We start from the raw sequence: 21,983 nt of genomic DNA on the forward strand, positions 1-21,983 counted from the left end.
CACAGAATTACCGTAGGAACCACAGTTCAGCGAATTGGAAATATATGTCCATGTGGAAACCCACATCTGCATGGTCAGGGCAGCACGATTCGTGTTACCTCCTGGGGACACTTGCAGGGGACCCTACAAGCCTCGGAAACTGTTTGCAGAAGCACCGCATGCTCATTAGCAAAGATTTGGAAGAAGTACATAGCGGAGGGATTAGCCATCAGGTCACTGTATTCTATTACTTGTTTAAAGCGCCTTTTAAGGAGCCAGAGGCCCCTCCGTTCCCACCAGTAACTTTCTAGACAGAAAGGCCTCAATGAACAGTGTGGACACTTTCCGATGGGATTCAGGCTGGGTCTCTCCCTCCTCCCCACCCTTCCCTCCTCACTGTCATTTCACTGATTTTTCATCGACCTGATCTCCCACAGGGCTTCAAATCGGCGCATATAATAAGCCTACCACTCTCTTGAAAAAAATAGAACCTGGGGCACCTGGGTGGCTCAGTCGGTTGAGCGGTTGAGCGTCTGACTTTGGCTCAGGTCATGATCTCGCTGTTTGTGAGTTCGAGCCCCCCCCCCCCCCCATCGGGCTCTGTGCTGACAGCTCAGAGCCTGGAGCTGCTTCCGATTCTGTGTCTCTCTCTCTCTCTGCCCCTCCCCCACTCATGCTCTGTCTCTCTCTCTCTCTCAAAAAAAAAACCCACACGTTTAAAAATTAAAAGAAAAAAAAGATCTTTGTTTGCATAAGTAATCCACGCATATGGAACCAAATTCCAAACCCTAAAACCCAAAGTTGACGTTGAAAAGTCTGTTCCTAGTCACCCAACTGCCTCCCACAGTGCATCCAGGTGCTACAGGGTTTCTTTTGTCCTCTGAGATTTTAGTGTTTTGGGGACAAATATACATATGTACATACATTTGCATACACATATATACATTTGGATATGCATGTACATTTGCATATGCATATGCAAATGCACACTTTTTACATGTATTATGTGATCACACACTTTACTATTATGTGATACACGCACATTACTATGTATTATTTATTCATATAGATTACATAAATAGAATACGTATATGTTATATAATCTATAACAAGGAATTTTATTTTATTTATTTATTTTTTTATAACAAGGAATTTTGTATAAAATGTATATAACTTGCCTACACACAGAAAGATGCAGGGACAAGCAAAGTACTTTGCAGCTCCGTCCCACATTTGCTCAAGTCCACGAGTAAACTTTTTTCACTTTCAGAAAAATAGATCCCTTTTTAAAAAAAATGTTGGCGGGGGAACCTGGTTGGCCCAGTCGGCTAAGTGTCCGACTCTTGATCTTGGCCCAGGTCATGATCTCATGGTTTGTGGGATCGAGTCCCATGTCAGGCTCTGCACTAGCAGCAGGAAGCCTGCTTGGGATTCTCTCTCTCCCCTCTCCCACTTGCATTCTCTCTGTCTCTCAAAATTAAAAAATGAACTTAAAAAAATTTTTTAAAACAAGCTCTGTGCCCAACATGGAGCTTGAACTCCTAACTCTAAGACCAAGAGTCTGTCTACTGAGCCCACCAGGTACCCCTAAAATAAATAGATATTCTTACTCCTTATGTCCTTTTTTTCTTTTTTTTTTTTTTTGCTCTGTAGGTGTGGGTGTGTGTCTGTGTAATCTGTTACTTTCCCCCCCAGTTTTATTGAGACATTATTAATTTATAACATTGTGTTAATATATGGAGTACAACCTAATAATGCTTAGACGGTCCTATATTTTGCTACATGATCACATAGAGTTTCCCCCATGATGGAAACTTCCCTCACACAGCTACAGTTTCCCCCTGTGATGAAAACTTTTAAGGTCTACTCTCTTAGTAAGTTTCAAATTTTTTTTTAAATTTAAAAAAAAATTATTTCTTAGGAGAGAGAGAGAGAGAGAGACAGTGTGAGCAGGGGAGAGTCAGAGAGAGAGGGAGTCACAGCCTGAAACAGGCTCCAGGCTCTGAGCTGGCAGTCAGCACAGAGCCCGACGCGGGGCTCGAACCCACGAACCGTGAGATCATGACCTAAGTGAAAGTCGGACGCTTAACCGACTAAGCCACCCAGGCGCCCCTACTCTCTTATTAAGTTTCAAACACAAGATACAGTATTGCCGTCTTCTTACATAAAAGGAAACCTGTTCTGCTTGCATGCTCTATGCCTCTAGGCATTCTGTGCCCTGTTTGTATTATTTATTTTATTTTATTTTATTCTTAGTGATCCATCTTGGAGACTTTTCCAGACCCACTCAGTGAACTCAGTGAGGACCTCCAGCTTTCTATTTCACAGATCCTACATTAGTTTTTACTTTTCAACATTCCCGAATTCAGACGTATCATTGTTGACTTAGCTAGTTCCCATTAGGGAACATTCTGATGGCTTTGGAAGGATACTATAATGACATCCTCTGGGCCACAGCTGCACCCAGGCGTGGGAGAAATTTTGCAGGTGTGTGTGTTTTAAACTACAGTCTATTGGCTGGAGGGAGGGAGGGAACAGAGAGCTAGGGTTTCTTGGACACGCTGTTTCCATCTGGCAAGATGAAAAGGATCTAGCGACGGGTGGTGGGGATGGTGGCCTAACGCACTTAACGGTTATGACAAGAAATAGATTTTATGGGTATCTTATCAAAATTTCAGAAAAAGTAAAAAAGTTTTATTTTTTATTAGAGATTATTTATTTATTCTGAGAGGGAGAGAGTGCATGCAAGCCTGAGCAGGGGAGGGGCAGAGAGAGGGAGAGACAGAGAATCCCAAGCAGGCTCCTCACTGTCAGCTCAGAGCCTGAGGCGGGGCTCGAACCCACGAACCACGAGATCATGACCTAAGCGATAGTCGGACGCTTAACCGACTAAGCCACCCAGGCGCCCCAAGGCTCCTCCATGTTTTTATACAGACTGATTTGTCACAATAGCCCAGACGTGGTGCCGGAATCCAGTTTTCTTTCCTTTCTTTTCTTTCTTTCTTTCTTTTTTAAATGTTCTTTATTTATTTCTGAGAGAGAGAGAGCGCAAGCAGGGGAGGGGGAGAGAGAAAGGGAGACACAGAATCTGCAACAGGCTCCAGGCTCTGAGCTGTCAGCACAGAGCCCGACGCGGGGCTCAAACCCACGAACTGTGAGATCATGACCTGAGCCGAAGTTGGATGCTTCACCGACAGAACCACTCAGGTGCCCCCTTTCTTTGCTTTTCTAATCTAGAAGGCTATTCGCCAAAAAGTTGCCAGCAGGGAGTGGAATAATGAGCGGCTGCTATTTTCTTCTGATTATCGATGGGAAAAATGATCGCGAAAATTTCTTTTTGGGATGTTAAATGATGAAAGGCTATGTTGACGCCGTCGCCTGCGAACTTTCCAGTTTCACTACCAGCCGAGGTTTTGTGGCAGCACTTTACGTGGTTTATCTTCTTTAATCTGGACCACCGTTCTCTGTGGCAGGCGTGGCGTTCCCAGGTCATGGATAAGGAAACCGGGGCTCAGAGAGATGGAGTGCTGTGTCCATGAGCACCCAGCTCGCTAGAGATGCAGTTCCCTGTAATTTCTAAATCAAATCTATACTTCCGTTTAAAAAATTAGTGCTTATTTATATATGAGAGAAAGAGACAGAGTACGAGCAGGGAGAGGGAGACAGAATCCCAAGCAGGCTCCAGGCTCTGAGCTGTCAGCACAGAGCCCGACGTGAGGCTCGAACTCATGAACCGCAGGATCATGACCTGAGCCGAAGTCGGACCCTTAACCGACTGAACCACCCAGGTGCCCCCCAAGGAAGTCTTTCAAATGGCAAATCTGGTCCTGTCCTCCCTCACCTAAAATCTCTCCAGGAGTGCCATCACTGCAATGATCGAGCCCATAATCCTAACGATGACAGCCCAGCAGTGAGTGGTCACTAGACCAGGTCCTTGATCTGCTCCAAGGAGTTTGTCTGTATTGACCCATGTCCCTCCTGACATCCTTTGGAAGCAGATACTCATTTTCTTCTTAAGTTTACTTATTTCTTATGAGAGAGCGAGCGAGCATGAGTGGGGGAGGGACAGAGAGAGAGAGAGAGAGAGAGAGAGAGAGAGAATCCCAAGTAGTCTCCGTGCTGTCAGCATGGAGCCTGACACGGGGCTCGATCTCACAAACAATGAAATCATGACCTGAGCCGAAATCAAGAGTTGGTAGCTTAACCAACTGAACCTCCCAGGCGCCCCGGAACCAGATATTCTTTTATACCCATTTTATAGGTGGGGAAGATAAGGCAGGGAGCATTCAAGTCCCTGGAAGCCAAATTCAGCCAGCTAAACTGGAAGCCAGGTACCCTTCAGCCCTGTGCATGACCCCTTGGCTCAGGCTGTGCTGGTCATTGGCCCTCACCACTCACTGCTCCCATTATCTGGGTTCTTTACCCACCAGCCAGCTTGTTTCTGCCGCAGGGCCTTTGCACCCGCTGTTCGTGCCTCCAGGAATGCCAGGCCTCTAAATGCTCACAGGGCTGCTTCTTGTTACACAGGTGTCTGCTCCCAGTTTTCCCCCAAATCTGTCTCTTGTCATTGAATCTCTGTCTCTGGGTCTCCTTAGCGGCCTTACCGTGGGCAAAAATATGCATGCGTGTGTGTGCGCACGCGTGTGTGGGCGTGTGCATGTGTGCAGATGGCAGCCCCTGTGAGTGGGCTCACGCACGCTCATTCACAAGCTGTTACCCCACCTCCCCGCACGGAATCCCCAGCGTACCCACCCGTGGCGACAGCCAGAGTAGTCTCCAGCTACGGCCCCCAGCCCCTGTCACCCACACTGTAGCCTCACAGCCCCTTGCTCCGCTGCTGAGAAGGGGGGTGTGTGGATGGGAGCCCTGCCCCCCATCCTGGAAACCAGGTCCCAGGGACGGCGAGCGAAGGGTTCTCCAGAGAAGGAGGAGGGTAAGATGGAGGCTTAGAGAGAACAAGGGCTCAGACTAGGAAAGGGGCCTCAGAGAGAGCGGGGGAGTCTGAGTGGCCGAGAGGGGAAGAAAGAGCCCAAGGGAAGGAAGTCTCAGAGGTGGGGCTCAGGGAGGGGCAGGAAGTTCCATGGGGGCCTGGGGGAGTCAGAGAGGGGACAAGGAGGGGAGGGCACCTGGACATGCAGCATTCCTGGAAGGCTTCCTGGAGGCATGGCCTGCTTTTCCCCGAGAGGGTCTGTCCCACCGCCAGCCTCCCCAGCTTGGAGGAGTGGAGCCCTCGAGTAGTGGCTGGCCAAGGGACAGACCAGCTGACCCTTGGTGACCAAGGAAATCCGGCCACCTGTTCAGCATTCTCCTGTGGGGGGGAGGGGGCGGGGCGAGGGCAGGGGGTGAAGGGGGCTGCTTCCCAGGCTGTCCCTCCGCGCTTTTTATGTCCAAGGGGCCCTGTCACCCTCCAGGGTCGCTATGGCTTCCCCGTCTTCCTAGCCAGGAGGTGGTGTGAGCGGCTGGGGGAAGGACAGAACTTCACCCCTTCTGCGACGCCCCCACCAGGCCTCCCTCCGTGCCCTCCCCCTCCCCCTCCCCCTCCTCCTCCGAGTCTCCCGCTGGGCCCCCTGCCGGCTCTAATTGGCTTTCGTGGAGCTGAATTCTTTGGCGCCAGGGCCCGCGAGGGGGGCAGGGCCGCAGCTCCCCCAGCCCGGCGGGGGGGGGGGTGGGAGGGCAGGCGGGGGCTCCGTTGTCGAGGGGCGCACCGCCCCCTCCCCCCAGCCCTCTGCCCGCTGGCTCCCGAGACAAATCCTTAAGGACGGCTGTCATTTGGTCGCATTCAGCCCGGAGACAGCGGACCCGCTTCGTGCTTTGAGCCAGCCGCCCCTCCCCCCGCGCCCCCCCCTGCGCCCCCTCCCCCTTCGCTCAGCCCCGCTCTGGGCGCCGGGGGCCTCCCTCCGCCCCGCCAGCAGAGGGCAGCAAAGAGCAGAAAGGCCGGGCGGGCCTCAGTTGTGCCGTCTAGGAAAAGCGGGTGTCACCCTGTGTCCCCCGCTCAAACGGACCCCGTCCCCAGTGTCCTGGAGACCCCAGCGGGGCCCATCCCTCCTTCTGATGGCCCCGCCTTCCTTTCCCTCCCTCTTCACCGCGCCCCGCTGGAGGGGCGGGGGTTCCAGGCGTCAGGGTCCTGCAGGCAGAGCTGGCTGGCTCTGAAGGGGGGACCGGAGGAGAATTCCGCGCGGGCCAGGGAGCAGACGGGCAGTTTCCAGCGCGAAGGCAGGAAAGAGCTGAGGCTCCCAGGCATCTGGGCCCCGTGGGCGGGTCACACTAACGCTCAGCGACCCTGCTCTTAATAAGAATTAACTCCTGGGGCGCCTGGGTGGCTTAGTCGGTTAAGCGTCCGACTTTCGCTTAGGTCATGATCTCGCGCTTCGTGGGTTCGAGCCCCACGTCGGGCCCTGTGCTGACTGCCAGCTCAGAGCCTGGAGCCTATTTCGGAGTCTGTATCTCCCTCTCTCTCTGACCCTCCCCTGCTCACGCTGTCTCTCTCTCTCTCCTAGAAATAAATAAAAATATTTAAAAAAAAAAAAGGAATTAACTCCTTAAACCCTGCACTCCAACCAGACTTCACAGTGAGAACCTGGAGCACAGAGAGGGACAATAGCTAATCTGCTGTCACACAGCACATACTCAGGTGTGGAGGCTGAGATCCAGAGGCTACCTGGCCCCAGGCCCTGTGCTTGAGACAGCCAGGCTGTGGGACCTTACAGAGTGGGTGTGGAGCGAGCGCAATGGGCTCTCAGGCATGTCGACCTCGCTTCCTCAAAGGAGAGAACTTTCTAGAAGGGAGTCAGATCATCCGTAGAATTAATGTGTCTCCTGCACAACACAGGCTGCCCATACTGTGGGCAGAACGACGGCTGAGACACGTGGGCCATGCAGGGGAGAGCTGAAATGGCAAGAAGGGAGAGCGGATGAGGCCATGCGTGTCCCTGCCCGAATGGGGACAGGCCAAAGGATAATTGGGGAGGGAGCTAGTCAACAACAGGGAGGGGGCAGGGCCTCAGCCCCCCTGGCTGGCTTCGTGCCAGCCGCCTGATGTGGGAAGCCCTTCCCAGTGTTGCTGCCCATTTAGTTTTTGAAAAAAATTTAATGTATTTATTTTTGAAAGAGAGAGCCTGAGTGGGGGAGGGGCAGAGAGAGAGAGAGAGAGAGAGAGAGAGAGAGAACCGGAAGCAGGCCCCTGGAGGCGGGGCTTGAACTCATGAACCATCAGATCATGACCTGAGGCGGAGTCGGACTCTTAACCCTAACTACTGAGCCACCTGAGCGCCCCTCACCGCCTATTTCTTTAGCGCCCAGGAGGCAGGCGCTGCTGTGACTCCCGTTTTTCAGATGAGAGAAGCGAGGTCAAGGCAGAGCCCGCCTTGCCTGATATCACCAGTGGCCCGGACAGGCCCTGCTTGCCCGTGGGAGCATCTGTGCTGTTTATTTGTTATGTGACCCTCCGGCGATGAGCCGGGCCAGGAGACGGGTACACGGAGATCACGCAGCAGGGGACCTGGGTAAGGAAGCCCCTACTATGTGCCCCGTCCCATGGCTTGCCCTTAGTTTATGTAAACCACCCCCATCACCCTCCAGGAGAAAGAACCATTATCATCCCCATTTCACAGATGAGGAAGCTGAGGCTCAGGCAGGGAAAGCCACACGCCCAGAGCCACACGGCAGGCCGAGTTCACCAGGCTGCCCACACCCGCGAGAGAAGCAGGGTCCTGGGGAAATTCCAGCAGCTTCGAGGGGCTGGGGGTGCCGAGAGATGGACGCATCTCCCCATCACCCCGCCGCTGACTTCCCGTCTCTTCCAGCTGACAGTACCCCGAACAGTGCAGTGGCCTCGGGGTGGAGGGATGTCAGAGGAGCAATGAGAGGAGGGAGGCAGGGAGGGAAGCCTCATCCCTGCACCCCAGGCTCCCCCTTCCACAGCCTCAGCCAACCACTCGGGGCTCCCATCTCTTTGCTCACCACCCCTAAGCTGCGAGGCAAAAATAATAAGCCTACTTTGTCGTCATTTCTTGACCGATTTCTGTATTTGCTGGGTTAACTGCGGAGAGATTTAGAAATGTGAGTTCTGGAGTCAGAATGCCAGGGTCCAAATTTCCACTCCCAAGCATGTGATTCATCTCTTTGGGCCTCAGTTTCGCCACCTGTGAAATGGGGTCAATAATCACAGCTCACAGCGCTGTTGTGCCCAACAGCGCCTCTGGGGGTCTTCAGTGGCTGTTACCTATGGTGATGGTTATGACGGTGTGTCTGACACAGAGACGCAGAGCGGAAGGGTCACCCGGGGGGAGGGGGGCGGGAATTGCGACAGGTAGCAGCAAAAGGTATCATTTCTTATTTTTTTAAAAAAATGTTAATGTTTTATTTATTTCTGAGAAAGAGAGGGAGACAGCACGAGCAGGGGAGGGTGAGAGAGAAAGGGAGACACAGAATCTGAAGCAGGTCCAGGCTCTGAGCTGTCAGCACAGAGCCCGACACGGGGCTCGAACCCACGAAGCGTGAGATCATGGCCTGAGGCGAAGTCAGACGCTTAACCGACTGAGCCCCACAGGCGCCCCAGGCATCATTTCTTAAGTTGAGGAAAATGGCAGATGTAAGGTGGAGAGGAAATTTCCAGCTACTGCAAACCTCCCTGGGGGGGTGGGGGGGTGGAATCAATAAATTGCCACCAGGCTATTGAGAATAAAGATGAGAATAAAGATGGTCGTTCTGGCACCACAGAAACAAATAATTTAATTGTAAAGTGTCTGTCGACCCCAGAACTTCCTCTCACTGAAAGGGCACCGTTGCAGGGGGGCGGTGTGGGGGGTGAAGCCCCGAGGTCCTTTATGAGATCAACCTCCCTCCAGAACACAGCTCCCTCAGTAACTCAGACCTCTGAGCCTGACTTTCCCCATATGTAAAATGGGCATAAACAGAATCTCGACCCCCATGGGGTCAGTTATGACAAAGAAGTGATTCAAACACCTAGTTCAAGATCTGGCACGTTATCCATCCCTGTTTAACTTTGTTGGTTAACTAGTAAGTAACTGTTATTATTTTTAACTAGTTTTTCACTGAAAAAGTGCTAGCTCATAGAGAATATCAGTTATATCAGAAGTGTCTTATTATTTATTTATTATTTGTTATTTGTATTTATTATTTATTTTATTTATTATTTTCACTTATTTATTATTTTATTATTTTAATTTATTTTTTGAAAGTTTACTTGTTTCTGAGAGAGCGAGTGGGGGATGGAGAGGGAGAGAGAGAGAGAGAGAGGGAGAGAGAGAATCTCAAGCAGGCTCCACGCTGTCAGCTCAGAGCCCGACTTGGGGCTCAAACCCACAAACCGTGAGATCATGACCTGAGCCAAAATCAGGAGTCAGACCCTTAACCAACTAAGCCACCCAAGTGCCCTGAGAAACGTCTTATGTAGTGTTCTTAAAAGACTCGAAGCAAATATTCTATATTCTTGCCATTTTGAATGGGTTTTAAGTGTAAAACTAACGCGTGGTTCATCAAAAATTGCACAGGATGAAAGGGTGCAAGAGACGTTTTCTCCCACCCCTTTGAAAAGGTCTGATGGCCTGTATGTTAAGTTATCTTGCTTCCCTTGAACTTCACCTCCGTGCAAGGTGCATTGGATTCGGCAATTCCCCAAGTGCGAGTACTTTCCCGCGTCTGCCCAGGCCAAGGAGATCGTGATCCTGTCCGCCCTGCTTGACCGCCAGGCCTCAGAGGGCGTCTCTCTCTCTCTATCAGCACATTCCCCTGCTCTCTCCGCAACCCGGGGCGCCGGTCTTTACCGAAACGTGTTGTAAAAACAAAAAAAAAGAGGGTGTTGTATGAGAGCCATTATTCCATTGCCCTACATGCTTTTCTTTCTTTCTTTTTTAATATTTTTATTTCTAGGAGAGAGAGAGTGTGAGCAGGGGAGGGTCAGAGAGAGAAGGAGACACAGACTCTGAAACAGGCTCCAGGCTCTGAGCTGGCAGTCAGCACAGAGCCCGACGCGGGGCTCGAACCCACGAACCGCGAGATCGTGACCTGAGCGAAAGTCGGACGCTCAACCGACTAAGCCACCCAGGCGCCCCTCCCTACATGCTTTTCTGTACGTTTGAGATCGTTTGGAAAATAGAAACTCAACTTGTATACGCGCGTGTGAGTGGCAAGCTGGTCTCCTCCAGGCTCCCGTCCCCACCCCCTCCCGCCCTGTGCTCCCCGGAAGGTCATAGTCAGCGGCTCTTGCCAACCATGTCGCCGACTCCTTCCAGGGGTATTCCGTGCACACGCCCGAATGTGTTTATGCCTATTTGTATCCTTTTTGGGTTGTGGTCTCTATAGATGGTGTGGCCTCGACATATGCCTGCCCACAGTGGCCCCTCAGAAGACGGAGGGCCTCCTCCTTCATTTGATGGCTCCCCCAAACTCGGGGGGGGGGGCACGTTTGGGCTGTTTCTGTTCTTTTGCCTGGAAACCTATCAGACCACTATGTCTTAATATGCTCATGACCCTGATGAGGTCCAGGGCGGATCTTCTAATCGCTGGTTCAGATTCAGCAGTCTTTTTTTTTTAAATTTTAAAAAATGCTTTATTTATTTCTGAGAGAGAGAGAGAGACCGTGAGCAGGGGAGGGTCAGAGAGAGAGGGAGACACAGAATGTGAAACAGGCTCCAGGCTCTGAGCTGGCAGTCAGCACAGAGCCCGACACGGGGCTCGAACCCATGAACTGTGAGATCATGACCTGAGCTGAAGTCGGACGCTTAACCGACTGAGCCCTCCAGGCGCCCCTTAACAGACTTTTCTTTCCCTTTCTTTTTAGGTACCTTGATTACCTTGAACTTCATCTGTGTAGAAGGCAGCCTAGTCTTCTGCCATGGACTTTGGAGCCAGAACACTTGGCTTCAGATCTCAACTCTCGTTACTACATGCTGTGTGACCTTCGGTGAGTTACTTAACCTCTCTGTGCCTTAGTTTCCTCACCATTAAAGGGGGGCTGCTGTTGCTGATAGTGCCCATATCATGGGATTGTTGGGTACACTTGAGTTTAAAGTGTGACATTTCCTGGGAATGCAAATTGGTGCAGCCACTCTGGAAAACAGTATGGAGTTTCCTCAAAAAATTAAAAATAGAATAACCCTATGACCCAGCACTTGCATTTGTAAGTGTTTATCCAAGGGATAGAGGTGTGCTGTTTCAAAGGGACACATGCACCCCGATGTTTATAGCAACACTGTCAACAAGAGCCAAAGTATGGAAAGAGCCCAAATGTCCATCAACTGAGGAGTGGATAAAGATGTGGTATATGTATGCAATGGAGTATTGCTCGGCGATCAAAAAGAATGAATTCTTGCCATTTGCAACTACGTGGACGGAACTGGAGGGTATCATGCTAAGTGAGATTAGTCAGTCCGAGAAAGACAAATATTTCTTACGACTTCACTCATATGAGGACTCTAAGATACAAAGCAGATGAACATAAGGGAAAGGAAGCAAAAGTAAGATTTAAAAAAAAGGAGGGAGACAAAACACAAGAGACTCTGAATTACCGAGAGAAAAAACGGAGTGTTGCTGGAGGGGTTGTGGGTGGGGGATGGGCTAACTGGACGAGGGGCATTGGGGAGGACCCTTGCTGGGATGAGCACTAGGTGTTATACATAGGGGATGAGTCACTGGATTCTACTCCTGAAATCATTATTGCACTAGATGCTAACTAACTTGAATGTAAATGAAAAAAAAAAAAAAAAAGTAAAAAAACCCCAACAACTCAAAATGAAAATGAACCCAGGAAAGACAAAAAATAAAAAATAAACAAAGTGTGACATTTCCGGAGCAAGTTGGTTGAGCATCCGACATCGGCTCAGATCATGATCTTGTGGCTCGTGGGTTCAAGCCCCACATCAGGGAGCCCGCTTCGGATCCTCTGTCCCCCTTTCTCTGCCCGTCCCTAGCTTGTTCTCTCTCAAAAATAAAGAAACACCCTTTTAAAAAATTAAGCAAATTGGGGCACCTGGGTGGCTCAGTCTGAAGCTGAAGCGTCGGACTTCAGCTCAGGTCACGATCTCAGGGTCTGTGGGTTCGAGCCCCGCATGGGGCTCTGTGCTGACAGAGCCTGGAGCTGCTTCAGATTCTGCGTCTCCCTCACTCTCTGCCCCTTCCCCGCTCACACTCTGTCTCTCTCTCTCTCTCTCCTTAATATGAATAACAAAACATTTTAAAATAATTTTGAAAATAAATAGTGTGACATTTCCTTAGTACGCTCCCCAGCACGTATTTCCATTATTCCATGGGTGCTATTCTGGGACACCCAAAGGGGTCTGATGCAGCTAGCCTTTGCAACAAAACCTGCCAGCCCCGAAATACTGAATCCCGATGGGCTTCCCTTCTTTCTTCTTTCCCCTTCCTCCTTCCAACCCCGAGAATGGCTAGACACCTGGTAGAACCGGCCAGCCATCCCGCCTGCTGGATTCACCCAAGAGGTGAACCGCTTGGGGACGCCTGCAAGGGCTGGGGGGGTGTTGGGGGAGGGGAGTGTGTGACTCGGAGATGCTGGGGGCTGGGAGGGAGGGTGACGTGGGCGGGGGGCGGGGGGAGGGGCCGGTGCTGGGAGGCGGGGACCCTGCAGGGAGGCCGGCGGCCGCGCTCCTGCTGCCACCTGCTGGCAAGACGGAAGTATCGTCCTTCTCAGCCCAGGCGCCCCTCCGAGATGGTGACCGCCCCCCCGCCCCCCACGACCTCGCTGGCCGTCCCAGGCCAGGGAGGCAGCAGCTTCCTGGTGTCACACAGCACGAGGGCTGCCCCAAGTGCGTTTGAACGACCCAAGAAATCATTTTAAGGGAGGCTTTTTTTTTTTAATGTTTTATTTATTTTTAGGAGAGAGAGAGAGAGAGAGAGAGAGAGAGACACGGCGTGAGCAGGGGAGGGGCAGAGAGAGAGGGAGTCACAGGCCGAAACAGGCTCCAGGCTCTGAGCTGGCAGTCAGCACAGAGCCCGACGCGGGGCTCGAACCCACGAACCGCGAGATCACGACCTAAGCGAAAGTCGGACGCTTAACCGACTAAGCCACCCAGGCGCCCCGCATTTTAAGGGAGTTTCTGTCGTTTTGTTTGGCAGGCGAATGAATGAGCTCTCAGGGCCTTGACGGGGCTCATAGGGAGATAACCTGTTTTCTGATCTACTCCTTCTCCACCAGGAAGCCCATCTGTATTGCTCCATTCCCACCCCCAGGCCTTTTCTCCTCTGGCCAACTCTCATTGGTTCATAATTTCAAGAAATGTTTATGGAAGAAGCAGAATTCAAACAAACAAACAAACAAACAAACAAGCAAACTCTGCCATACTTCAGGGGAGGAGATGGAAGAGAGATGAGAAAACAAATCCACCAGTGGGATTGTTTCAGAGACTGATAAGCCGTTGAAAGAACATGGTGAAATGATGGAAAATGAATTTGTGGATGCCAAGGTGGGGGGGGGGGAGCTCAGGGAAGGCTCCTCTGAGGAGGGAACATTGAAATCGAGAATTGCAGGAGGAGAGATAATGAGTCCTGAAAATACTTGGGAGAAACCAGAGGGCACAGCCCATGCAAAGGTCCTGGGGCGGGGCCCTGCCTGGCAGTTGGAGGAGCAGCTCCTGTTTGGCCAGTGCCGGAGCCGAGTGAGGGAGAGTGAGAGAGTGAGAGAGGTTAGAAGTGATGGCAGGGAGGGGACTGTCACAGGTCAGGCAGGGCCTTGTGGACTGTGGGAAAGGCTTGGGCTTCTGCTCCAGGGAGTTGGGAGCCCCGGAGAGCTATGGATAGAGGAGAGGGGGCCTTGAGTCAGTCTTATAGGCGCCCTCTGGTGGCCACTGGAGGGAGGAGGGACTGGGGGGTGGGGAGGGCGGGAGCCTTGGCACCAGAGGGGAGCCGGTACAGGGCGGTGATGAGAGGGACCAGGTTGATGGCCACCCAGTGGGGAAGAAGTGATCAGATCTGGGGTGTATTTGAAAGCTGCCCTACTTGGATTTGTTGGGCGATTGGATGCGGGTGGGGCAGAACGGAGCCCAGGGCAGCAGCCCCCGGGTTCTGGGGGAGCATCTGGAAGACAGGAGCTGTTCTCAGCTCGCCAAGGGCGGGGGGAGGAAGGAGCAATGGCTGAGTCTGGCCAGGCTGCCACCGCAAAGTACCACAGACTACTTCTTATAAACATCTAACATCAGTTGCTCACGGGTCTGGAGGCTGGGAGTCCAAGGTCAAGGTACCTGCGGGCTCCGTGTCTGGGGAGGGCCTCTTCCTGGTTCATTGACACTCCCCTCTCCCCAGGTGCTCACAGGCAGGGGGCAGGGAGCCCTCTGCTGTCTCTCCATTTGGGCACTCATCTCAGTCATGGGGGCTGCACTCCCTGACCTGATCCTGTCCCAGAGGCCCCGCCCCCCAACCCCCCACCAAGGTTTCAACACAAGGACTTGGGGGGGGGGGCACAAAGTTTCAGTGCACAGCAAGCAGATTCCAGGAAGGTAGGGAGCTCAGTTGAGGCCATGATACAGTTTGGGATGGCCCTGACCCCCCCCCCACTCTGCGTGGGGGCATCGATGGTCATCCAGACCCCCAGTCTAGAGATGAGGGGAGGCCCGGGTGGAGTTAGGACACACCAGGCATAGATGGAGGGTTTTTTTTAAATTTTTAATGTTTTATTTATTTCTGAAAGAGAGAGAGAGGGAGAGAGACAGCGTGAGCAGGGGAGGGTCAGAGAGAGAGAGACACACACACACAGAATCTGAAACAGACTCCAGGCTCTGAGCTGTCAGCACAGAGCCCGACGCGGGGCTCGAACCCACAAACCGTGAGATCATGACCTGAGCCGAAGTCGGAGACTTAGCCCACTGGGCCACCCATGCGCCCCCCGTGGAGTTTGAACCCTAAAATAGGACGAGGCTGCCTGGGAGGCGGGCAGGTGGGGAGCGGGGAGGCTGGAGGGCCCAGCCTGGGCAAGAAGGGACGGAAGCGGATGTGGAGGAGGTGTCCAGAGAGGTGGGGTGGAGGCTGTGGCCAGGGTGGCATGAGGAGGTTCTAAGTTCCCATCAAATCAGCCCACTGTCACCACCCCCGGGGCGCCTGCAACTTCTGCCCTGCCCCCCTCACATAGTAGGTGGTCAGTAAATCATTGTTCAATGAGTGAATGGATGAAATACCATACTGCCGTCAACAAGGATGTTACCGAACGGTGTCTATAGTGAGGGACGAATAATGCGCCCTCCGAAGTCCACATCTTACCCCCAGGACCTGTGCGCGTGCTCTCCCACGTGGCAAGAGACCTGTGCAAGGAAGTTAAGGATCTCAAGATGCGGAGCTCATTTTGCGCTATTTGGGTGGGCCTCCCACGTCACGTGCCAGAGGGAGGCATCCACGGAACCCGAGGCTGGGGACACGCAGGGACCAGAGCCCGGGGTGCGGTGGCCCCAGGGGCTGGGAAGGGCAGGGTGACCCACCCTCCGAGCCTCCCGCCGCCAGCCCTGAGCGCACCTGGGCTTGGCTTCTCCACACCAGCGTTTGTACTCCTGTCTCCAGGGCCGTATATAATACGCCCGTGGTTTTGTTTGTTCTGTTTTTTTTTTTTCCCCCAGCCACCGTCTGTTGCACTTTGTCACGGCGGCAGTAGGAAAGGAATACAGGTCTTCATGACATATGGCTGTGACAGTGCCCTGCCGAGCCGTGTCGGGCGCTGAGGCATCGAGAAAAATGTGTCAACGGGTGTTTCCCGTGCTTCTCGTTGGTTAATTTTCCCTCTGAAGTAGATGCTGAAAATATTGATGCGTTTGTTTCCATTCAACGCAGAGAGTGACGTTACGGTGAAGTTTTTAAGGTTTTGAATTGTGATACATTTACTTTTAAGTTTCATTATTTTCTCCCGGATACGGCGGTGGGGGGGGGGAGGGGGGAGCCATTCACAAATGCACATTTTTGCTCTGGTCTCAGACTCCACTGGGGCTTGGCAAAGCGCTGCCCAAACCTGTCTCGATGTACAGTTTTCATGCATTGTTCACTATGGAATTCTAATGCCATTCATAGTGTTTTGGTATGTTGCATGAAAATACCATTTATCTTGATGACTGCGTGTTTTGGCGCCCCCTCAATTTCCGCACCCGAGGCCACTGGCTCGTTCTCTTCACGCTCATCCTGGTCTTCTGGGGGGAGGCATACAGCAATGTGACCCTAATTTCTTGCCATTACCTTCCTGTCCTATTATCTCTTAAAAAAAAAAAAAGAAAAGAAAAGAAAGAAAAAGAGAAAGACTGGTCTCAAAGGCGGACAAGCTAGCTCTGCGTGGACGACGGAGCGACGGAGACGCGCGTGTGCGTCGGGAGCGCGCTTCTCAGAGACACCCCCCGCCCCCGCCCCGGGGCCTCTTCCCCCTTTAGCGGCCGCGAGCGGAGGGGCGCGGGCCCGGAAGCGCGGGAATCCCCCGAAAACATACGCTATATAGGCGTCCCAGAAGGCCCGCCCCTCAAAGGTTTCCGTAGTGTAGCGGTTATCACGTTCGCCTCACACGCGAAAGGTCCCCGGTTCGATCCCGGGCGGAAACACGCCTGAGTTTTTCTGTGTAGAATTGAAAGCCCTAATCGAGAGACAGGGGAACGCGGTTTTTTAAATTTCATCGTTTTTAAAGTCATTTCAGGGTAAGAAAAGTACTAGTTCAGGGAATTTACAGTTACTGGCGCTGTTTCAACTGGGCTACGGTAAGAGAGAAAAGTAACGCCGTTGTTTGCGTTGGCCGGGAATCGAACCCGGGTCAACTGCTTGGAAGGCAGCTATGCTAACCACTATACCACCAACGCCCCGGCGAACATCGCTTTCTCTAAGCGCCATTAGTAGAAGTGCAGTCGGTCCGGCTGGGCGATACCAACTCACGCAGGGGTGCTTTTCTCCAATGTCTCCTGCAACTCTCCCCACCGGAAGATGCTGCCGAGGGAAATTCCAAGCCTCTGGCCGCCCGGGATCGGGAGGGCGCGTCCCCCCCAGGGCCGCAGCCACCTTGGTACCGTCCCGGCGGCGGCCAATCGTAGGTCGCCGCTTGGGCCGCTCAACTTCCGGGTCAAAGGGGCCTGAGCCACCGGCTCCCCCGTGTCCGCCGCCGCCGCTGTCCGCCGCGCCCGCCACTTCCGGGGCCGCAGTCCCGGGCATGGAGCCTCTAGTGTGAGGCGCCTCCGGCCCCGGGACGCCCTTCCCAGCCGGGCCGCCGCCCCGCGCCGGCCCCGAGCCCGGTGAGCAGTGCCCGCGCGCCCCGTCCCGCCTCGGCCGCGACCCCGAACCCGCCATTGACCGGCCCCGCCTCAGCCCTGACCCCGGCCCCGCTATTGGCCGGCCTCTCGGGTGCCCTCCGCCCCCGCCTCCCCGCGCCCCGGCCCTGCCTTTGGCCGCGCTCCCGGTTCCAACATCCCCCGCCTCGGGTTCCCTTCCTCCCCGGGCCCTCCTCGGCCCTTCTTCCCCCTCTGCTCCTCCGGTGGCCGGGCCACCTCTCGGCCTCGCCCCGGCCTCCCCTCTCGTCCCGTCGCTGTCCAAGCCACCTGGCTCCGGTCCCTTCCGGGGGTGGCCGCACCCACAACGCGCTCCTTCCCTGCGGGCTCTGGCGGTCCCCTCCCCATGCAAACACACGCTCCCAGGCGGAGAGCCGAGGCCACCTCCCGGACCTGCTTCCTGCCTCCCCCAGCCCCCACCCCCCACAGGTTCCAGCCCCGTCTCGCGGCCTCCCTTCCGGCCCTGTCCAGCCTCCCACCCGGCCTTAGACCAGTCTTGACACTTCCCCATCCGCGCCGCCGCTGAGCCGTCACAAGTGCCCCGTTCCGTTTCCCCCCCACCGCTGTCGCTCTCCCCACCCCCCGCCGGGAGGAAGTCACTTGCCCCAGTGGCAAGAACCAACGTGCTTTCCAGGAGCTTGGACTCAAGCCCCGGAGGTGTGCGCTGTGCTCTAGTCCCTGGCTGCTTCCCGGGACAAGCGGGCGGGACGGGGGAGGTCTTTTCCGCCGCGCGCAGTTGAGGGCGTGCAGGCGGCGCTGCAGGGCTGGAGGTGGCTCTGGAATGTGCCCAGGTAGAGAGAATCGGGCTGGGGGATCAGGACTCGCGAGTGGAAGGAGAGCTAGTTGTTGGCCAGGCTCTCCACGAACCTGCTGCATTAATGTTTGTTCCACCAGGGTCTGTATCCCACGCCCGCAGCCGGAATGGAGGCTTTCTGGACCCTTTAGAAGGTTAGTTGTGCCCGCGGTGGGGTGGCGGCAACGGCCGGCGGGTGGGCCGGTGGGACTCATTTGCGCGCTCCAGGGTGTAGACATCTGCAGGAAGTGGTTTTCTACAACCCTGGGGTCACGGCCCTCGCGGGGCGGAGGGGCGGGGCTGCGTCCTCTCCACTGCGAACCCTGAACCCTTCGGTGGGAGTCCTGGCTCTAGAAGGAGCTTCCGTCCCATCCTCCCTCCGGTGCGACTGTCCCTAACTTGTCTAGTGGACACTAGTGGGTTCTGGTGCATCTGGGATTATATTGATTACTTCATTGTCACAGCAGCCCTAGATGCAGGTTGCCCGGTCCCATCTTGGGGCTGCGGAAATTGAAGCACAATTTAACAAGAGGTCGAGCGGTTGCTTAAGGTCACAGAGACTAAACGTTGTAGTGCCAGGGTTTGAACCGCGTCTCTGACCACAGCGACCCCGCTTTTCACCACAAGACTAAGAGCGAGGCCAGGGCCGCACAAGTGACATTTAGGCTCATCTCTCGCCTATGGTCTAGGTCCTGTGGCCAGGCGCCGCTTTCTTTTTCTCAAATGTGTGTTTATTTCTGGGAAAGTGCAAGTGCGGCAGAGGAAGCGGGATGGGGTGGGGGGGGTGGCCAGGATTGAAAACGGGCTCTGTGCTGACAGGCTCCACAGCAGCGAGCCGGAGGCGGGACTCGAACCCTCGAGCCGCCAGCTGGTGACCTGAGCGGAAGTGGGACACTCGACCAGCTGAGCCACCCAAGGGCCCCCGCTTACTTTTTCTTGAAGCCTCTGGCCACCTGCCCACCCACCTGGGGCCTGGCTCACCAGGAAGGTGTTTGGGTGCTGACCAAACCGGGTCTCCCCTTGACTTCAGACAGCGTTCGGGGGAGGACCGGAAGGCGTTACCGCTACCGAAAAGGCCTCCTCACGCGCCAGGCCTAGACCAGGACAGGTGTCACCCTGCAGTGACATCCCAGGGAAGGGGCTCCCTCGCCCGGAGCGGGGCTTCTCAGCCTCTGCCAAGACGAGTGATGTTCGGGGCCACGTCCCTCTGTGCGGTGGGGGTGCAGGCGAGCGTCCCGTGCGTGGTGGTTTGATTAGCGCCTCCCAGTCCTGATGACCAAGGATGGCTCCTGGGGGCAGAATTGACCCTGGCCAGGACGCACTGGGTTAGGGGAAGCGCTTGGCCCCACAGCGAGTCTATATTCCACAATCATTTGAGCTCCTGAGGCCCAAGGACGTCGCACCATTTACATTCGTGAAGCGAGGGGGTGGTCCCTCACAGATGCTGGCTCGCCCTGGTTTGTACCGTGTAACGCGTCAGGGGTTTATTCGAGTGTCTGCTGTGGGCCTGAGGATCTTACTCACTTTGCCCCCAAATTAAGAAGGCGGAGCTTCTCCGCCTCAGCACACTCGCTGCCAGGAGCACCCCCAGCTGTGACAAGCACGGCTGTCCCCAGACCTCGCCTGGCGTTCCCAGGGCCACCACCCCAGACTTAGCTCTGCACGGAAGGACAGGGAGCCGTGCGGGGGTGACGGAGCAGTGACTCTGGATTGGGTGTCCGGGGAGACCTCTGCAGAGGTGAGAGGCGAGTCCCACAGAAAGCAGGGAAGGCCACTCTGGACCGTGGGACCGGCAAGTGCAAAGGCTCTGGGGTGGGAAGGAGTCGGCATGTGTAGGGGAGAGTAAGGCCAGCGTGGCTGGAGATGACGGTCAGGGGTGGGAGGGTGAGAAGGGGAGGTCGGGAAGGGCACCAGAGCGTGGCCACAGTGGAGGACCCAGGACCCTCTGGTTTCCGGTGAGCACCGAGGACGGCGTCCTTGGTGTCACTTAAAGCTGCCGTCTTCTCAGGGTCTGCTCACCTTGGGAGGGCAGAAAAGATGCTGGTGCCTGGCAAGTGCCAGGCGCCCCCTCGAATTTCCGGGGGGGGCCTCATCGGAACGCCCTTGGCATTGGGTGTCCCCAGAGTGATGCAGGGCCACCTGGAGCCGGGGGCAGGCGAGGGCCGCGAGCGGGCACGCCCAGACGGCTGGGGGCCGCAGCCCGGGGGTCTCTCTGCTCGCAGGCTCCCCCACACCCTCCTGAGGTCAGCCGAGTGGTTAATGCGGAAGGTTAAGAAGCTCCGGCTGGACCACGACCACACAGAAGGTTGGAAAAGGTAAGGGGTTAGCCTCGGGGGCCCTGGTCCGTGGGGGCGTCGTAGAGGTTCCCACATTTCTGATGATGTTGTAGGTGTGGGAAGACCCCCGCCGCCCCCTGCCGTTCCATGTTGCCCCAGGCCTCCATTCGGGCTGTTCAGCAGGAGGCGGCCGGCTGTGTAGGCGAGGGCCCGGCTTCTCAGCCTCGGGACTGCTCACATGGGGCGAGTCATTCTCTGTGGGGGTGTCCCGGGCGCCGTGGGGGGTGGGGCCGCGTCCCGGGCGCCGTGGGGGGTGGGGCCGTGCCCCAGGCCCCCATCCCCTCGATGCTAGGAGAACCCCTATGTGACAGCCACAGATGTCCCCAGACATGGCCCGGTGTCCCCTGGGGTGGGATCCAGCCCAGCTGAGAACCATTGGCCTGGTGGTTAGAAGGTGGGGTTGGGGTCCAGCAGTCCGGGGTGGTATTGGGGAGGCCGGTGGGCCTTCCTGAGCCTCCTTCCCAGCCACGTGAGGCCCTGGGCACTCGGTGGATCCCACGTCTGGGGCCACACACCCATGAGATGGAGACCACGGGAAGTCTCCCAGCGAGAGGCCCTGCCTCGGAATCGCTTCCGGTCCCCATGGGCTTGTTTGCTCTTAGCTCAGTGAGCACTCAGGCAGCAGGAAGGGAACTAAAGGGCTCCCGGGAGACGGAGGTGATGTCGGGCCCTGTGACCTGTTCCCTGGACACAGGCTCCCGGTGTCTGGTGGTAAATACATTAGGAAGTCTCTTAGTGACAGAGACTGGGGCCCCCTCCTCGCGTGCTTAGGTCTCCGGCGGTCACAGACCAAGTGTGTGCAAGGCTGGTCGTGATAGTGGAAGGCCCGCACGGTGCCAGGGGCAGGCCTTGGGGGGCAGAGCAGGGCCCGCTGTTTCCGGGGAGCCCCCCTCCCGCCCCGCGGGGCCCCAACAAGTGTCCTGAGGCCTGCTCAGCATGTCCTCCCCGGAGCACGGCGGGCCCGCGCCCCTCACCTCCCTGGCACCCGCCTTCTCTCTCTGCGGTCGGCCGGCATCGAGAAGCTGCAGTTCCTTCTCGCCTCTGCCCGCCGCCCTCATCGCAGGCCCTGCTGGGGTCTCTGGCCAATGCCCCAGGGGGCGGTGGTCCTGGCTCTCGGAGCACGAGCCCATGGGCCACGGAACTCCCATCGGGCCTTGGCAGACATGGCACCGGAGCCCCCGAGCTGCCTGCCAGTGACCTCGTGGTGTGCGAGGTGTCCTGCTGATTGGCAGAAGGAAAGCGTAGGTGGACCTGGCCTAAGTGGCTCAGAATCCACTTTCGTTTCCCCAGCTGTGTAAACCCCCCACTGGAGAAGCTTAGTGCAGGCCGGCCGAAGATGGGAAGCAGGGCGCCTCCCTCACCTGTTCCTCCTCTTCCCCCACCTCCCCTGCAGTCTCTCTGCACTTCTGGGGAAGAGAGAGGTGAGTGGAGACCAAGTCATAGCACCGAGCCTTGGCCTGTCTGGGAGCTCAGACCGCCTGGCCACCTCTAGAAGATTCCTAGAAGTTTCTCCCGATGTTTCATTTCATTTCTCATCTCCTGGATCACATTTTTGCTCCCTGGGCGCTCTGCGGTGATCGGAGGCAAGATCATTTTTATTGTTCCTTACTGTGGAAGTTAGCCACGTAG

The 21,983-nt window shown here is 55.3% G+C and overlaps 1 protein-coding gene and 2 non-coding genes across 8 annotated transcripts in view; 2 read left to right on the forward strand and 1 right to left on the reverse strand.

The window, feature by feature from the left end:
- Window positions 1–16,441: 16,441 nt before the first annotated feature.
- Window positions 16,442–16,514, forward strand: TRNAV-CAC. Its single transcript has one exon. It is a non-coding gene; the product is annotated as a tRNA-Val (tRNA).
- Window positions 16,515–16,694: 180 nt separating this feature from the next.
- TRNAG-UCC lies at window positions 16,695–16,766 on the reverse strand. Its single transcript has one exon. It is a non-coding gene; the product is annotated as a tRNA-Gly (tRNA).
- A 270-nt stretch (window positions 16,767–17,036) lies between these two features.
- Window positions 17,037–21,983, forward strand: part of DPP9 (dipeptidyl peptidase 9) — a 37,423-nt gene continuing 32,476 nt past the window's right edge. Inside the window, exons 1-4 of one of the 6 annotated variants that reach the window (XM_039247525.1) lie at window positions 17,037–17,192; window positions 18,120–18,173; window positions 20,241–20,333; window positions 21,748–21,937. In XM_039247525.1, coding sequence (XP_039103456.1) covers window positions 21,870–21,937 — 68 coding nt within the window. In that variant the 5' untranslated portion in view covers window positions 17,037–17,192; window positions 18,120–18,173; window positions 20,241–20,333; window positions 21,748–21,869. Of the gene's footprint in view, window positions 17,193–17,780; window positions 17,883–18,000; window positions 18,017–18,119; window positions 18,174–19,068; window positions 19,256–20,240; window positions 20,334–21,747; window positions 21,938–21,983 lie in introns of those variants that run through there. The other 5 variants (XM_039247526.1, XM_039247530.1, XM_039247531.1 and 2 more) reach the window with 5 other exon arrangements.

Source organism: Hyaena hyaena, unplaced genomic scaffold (assembly GCF_003009895.1).
Source record: "Hyaena hyaena isolate Hyena2069 unplaced genomic scaffold, ASM300989v1 scaffold_296, whole genome shotgun sequence".
In the NCBI taxonomy this organism is placed as follows: Eukaryota; Metazoa; Chordata; class Mammalia; order Carnivora; family Hyaenidae; genus Hyaena; species Hyaena hyaena.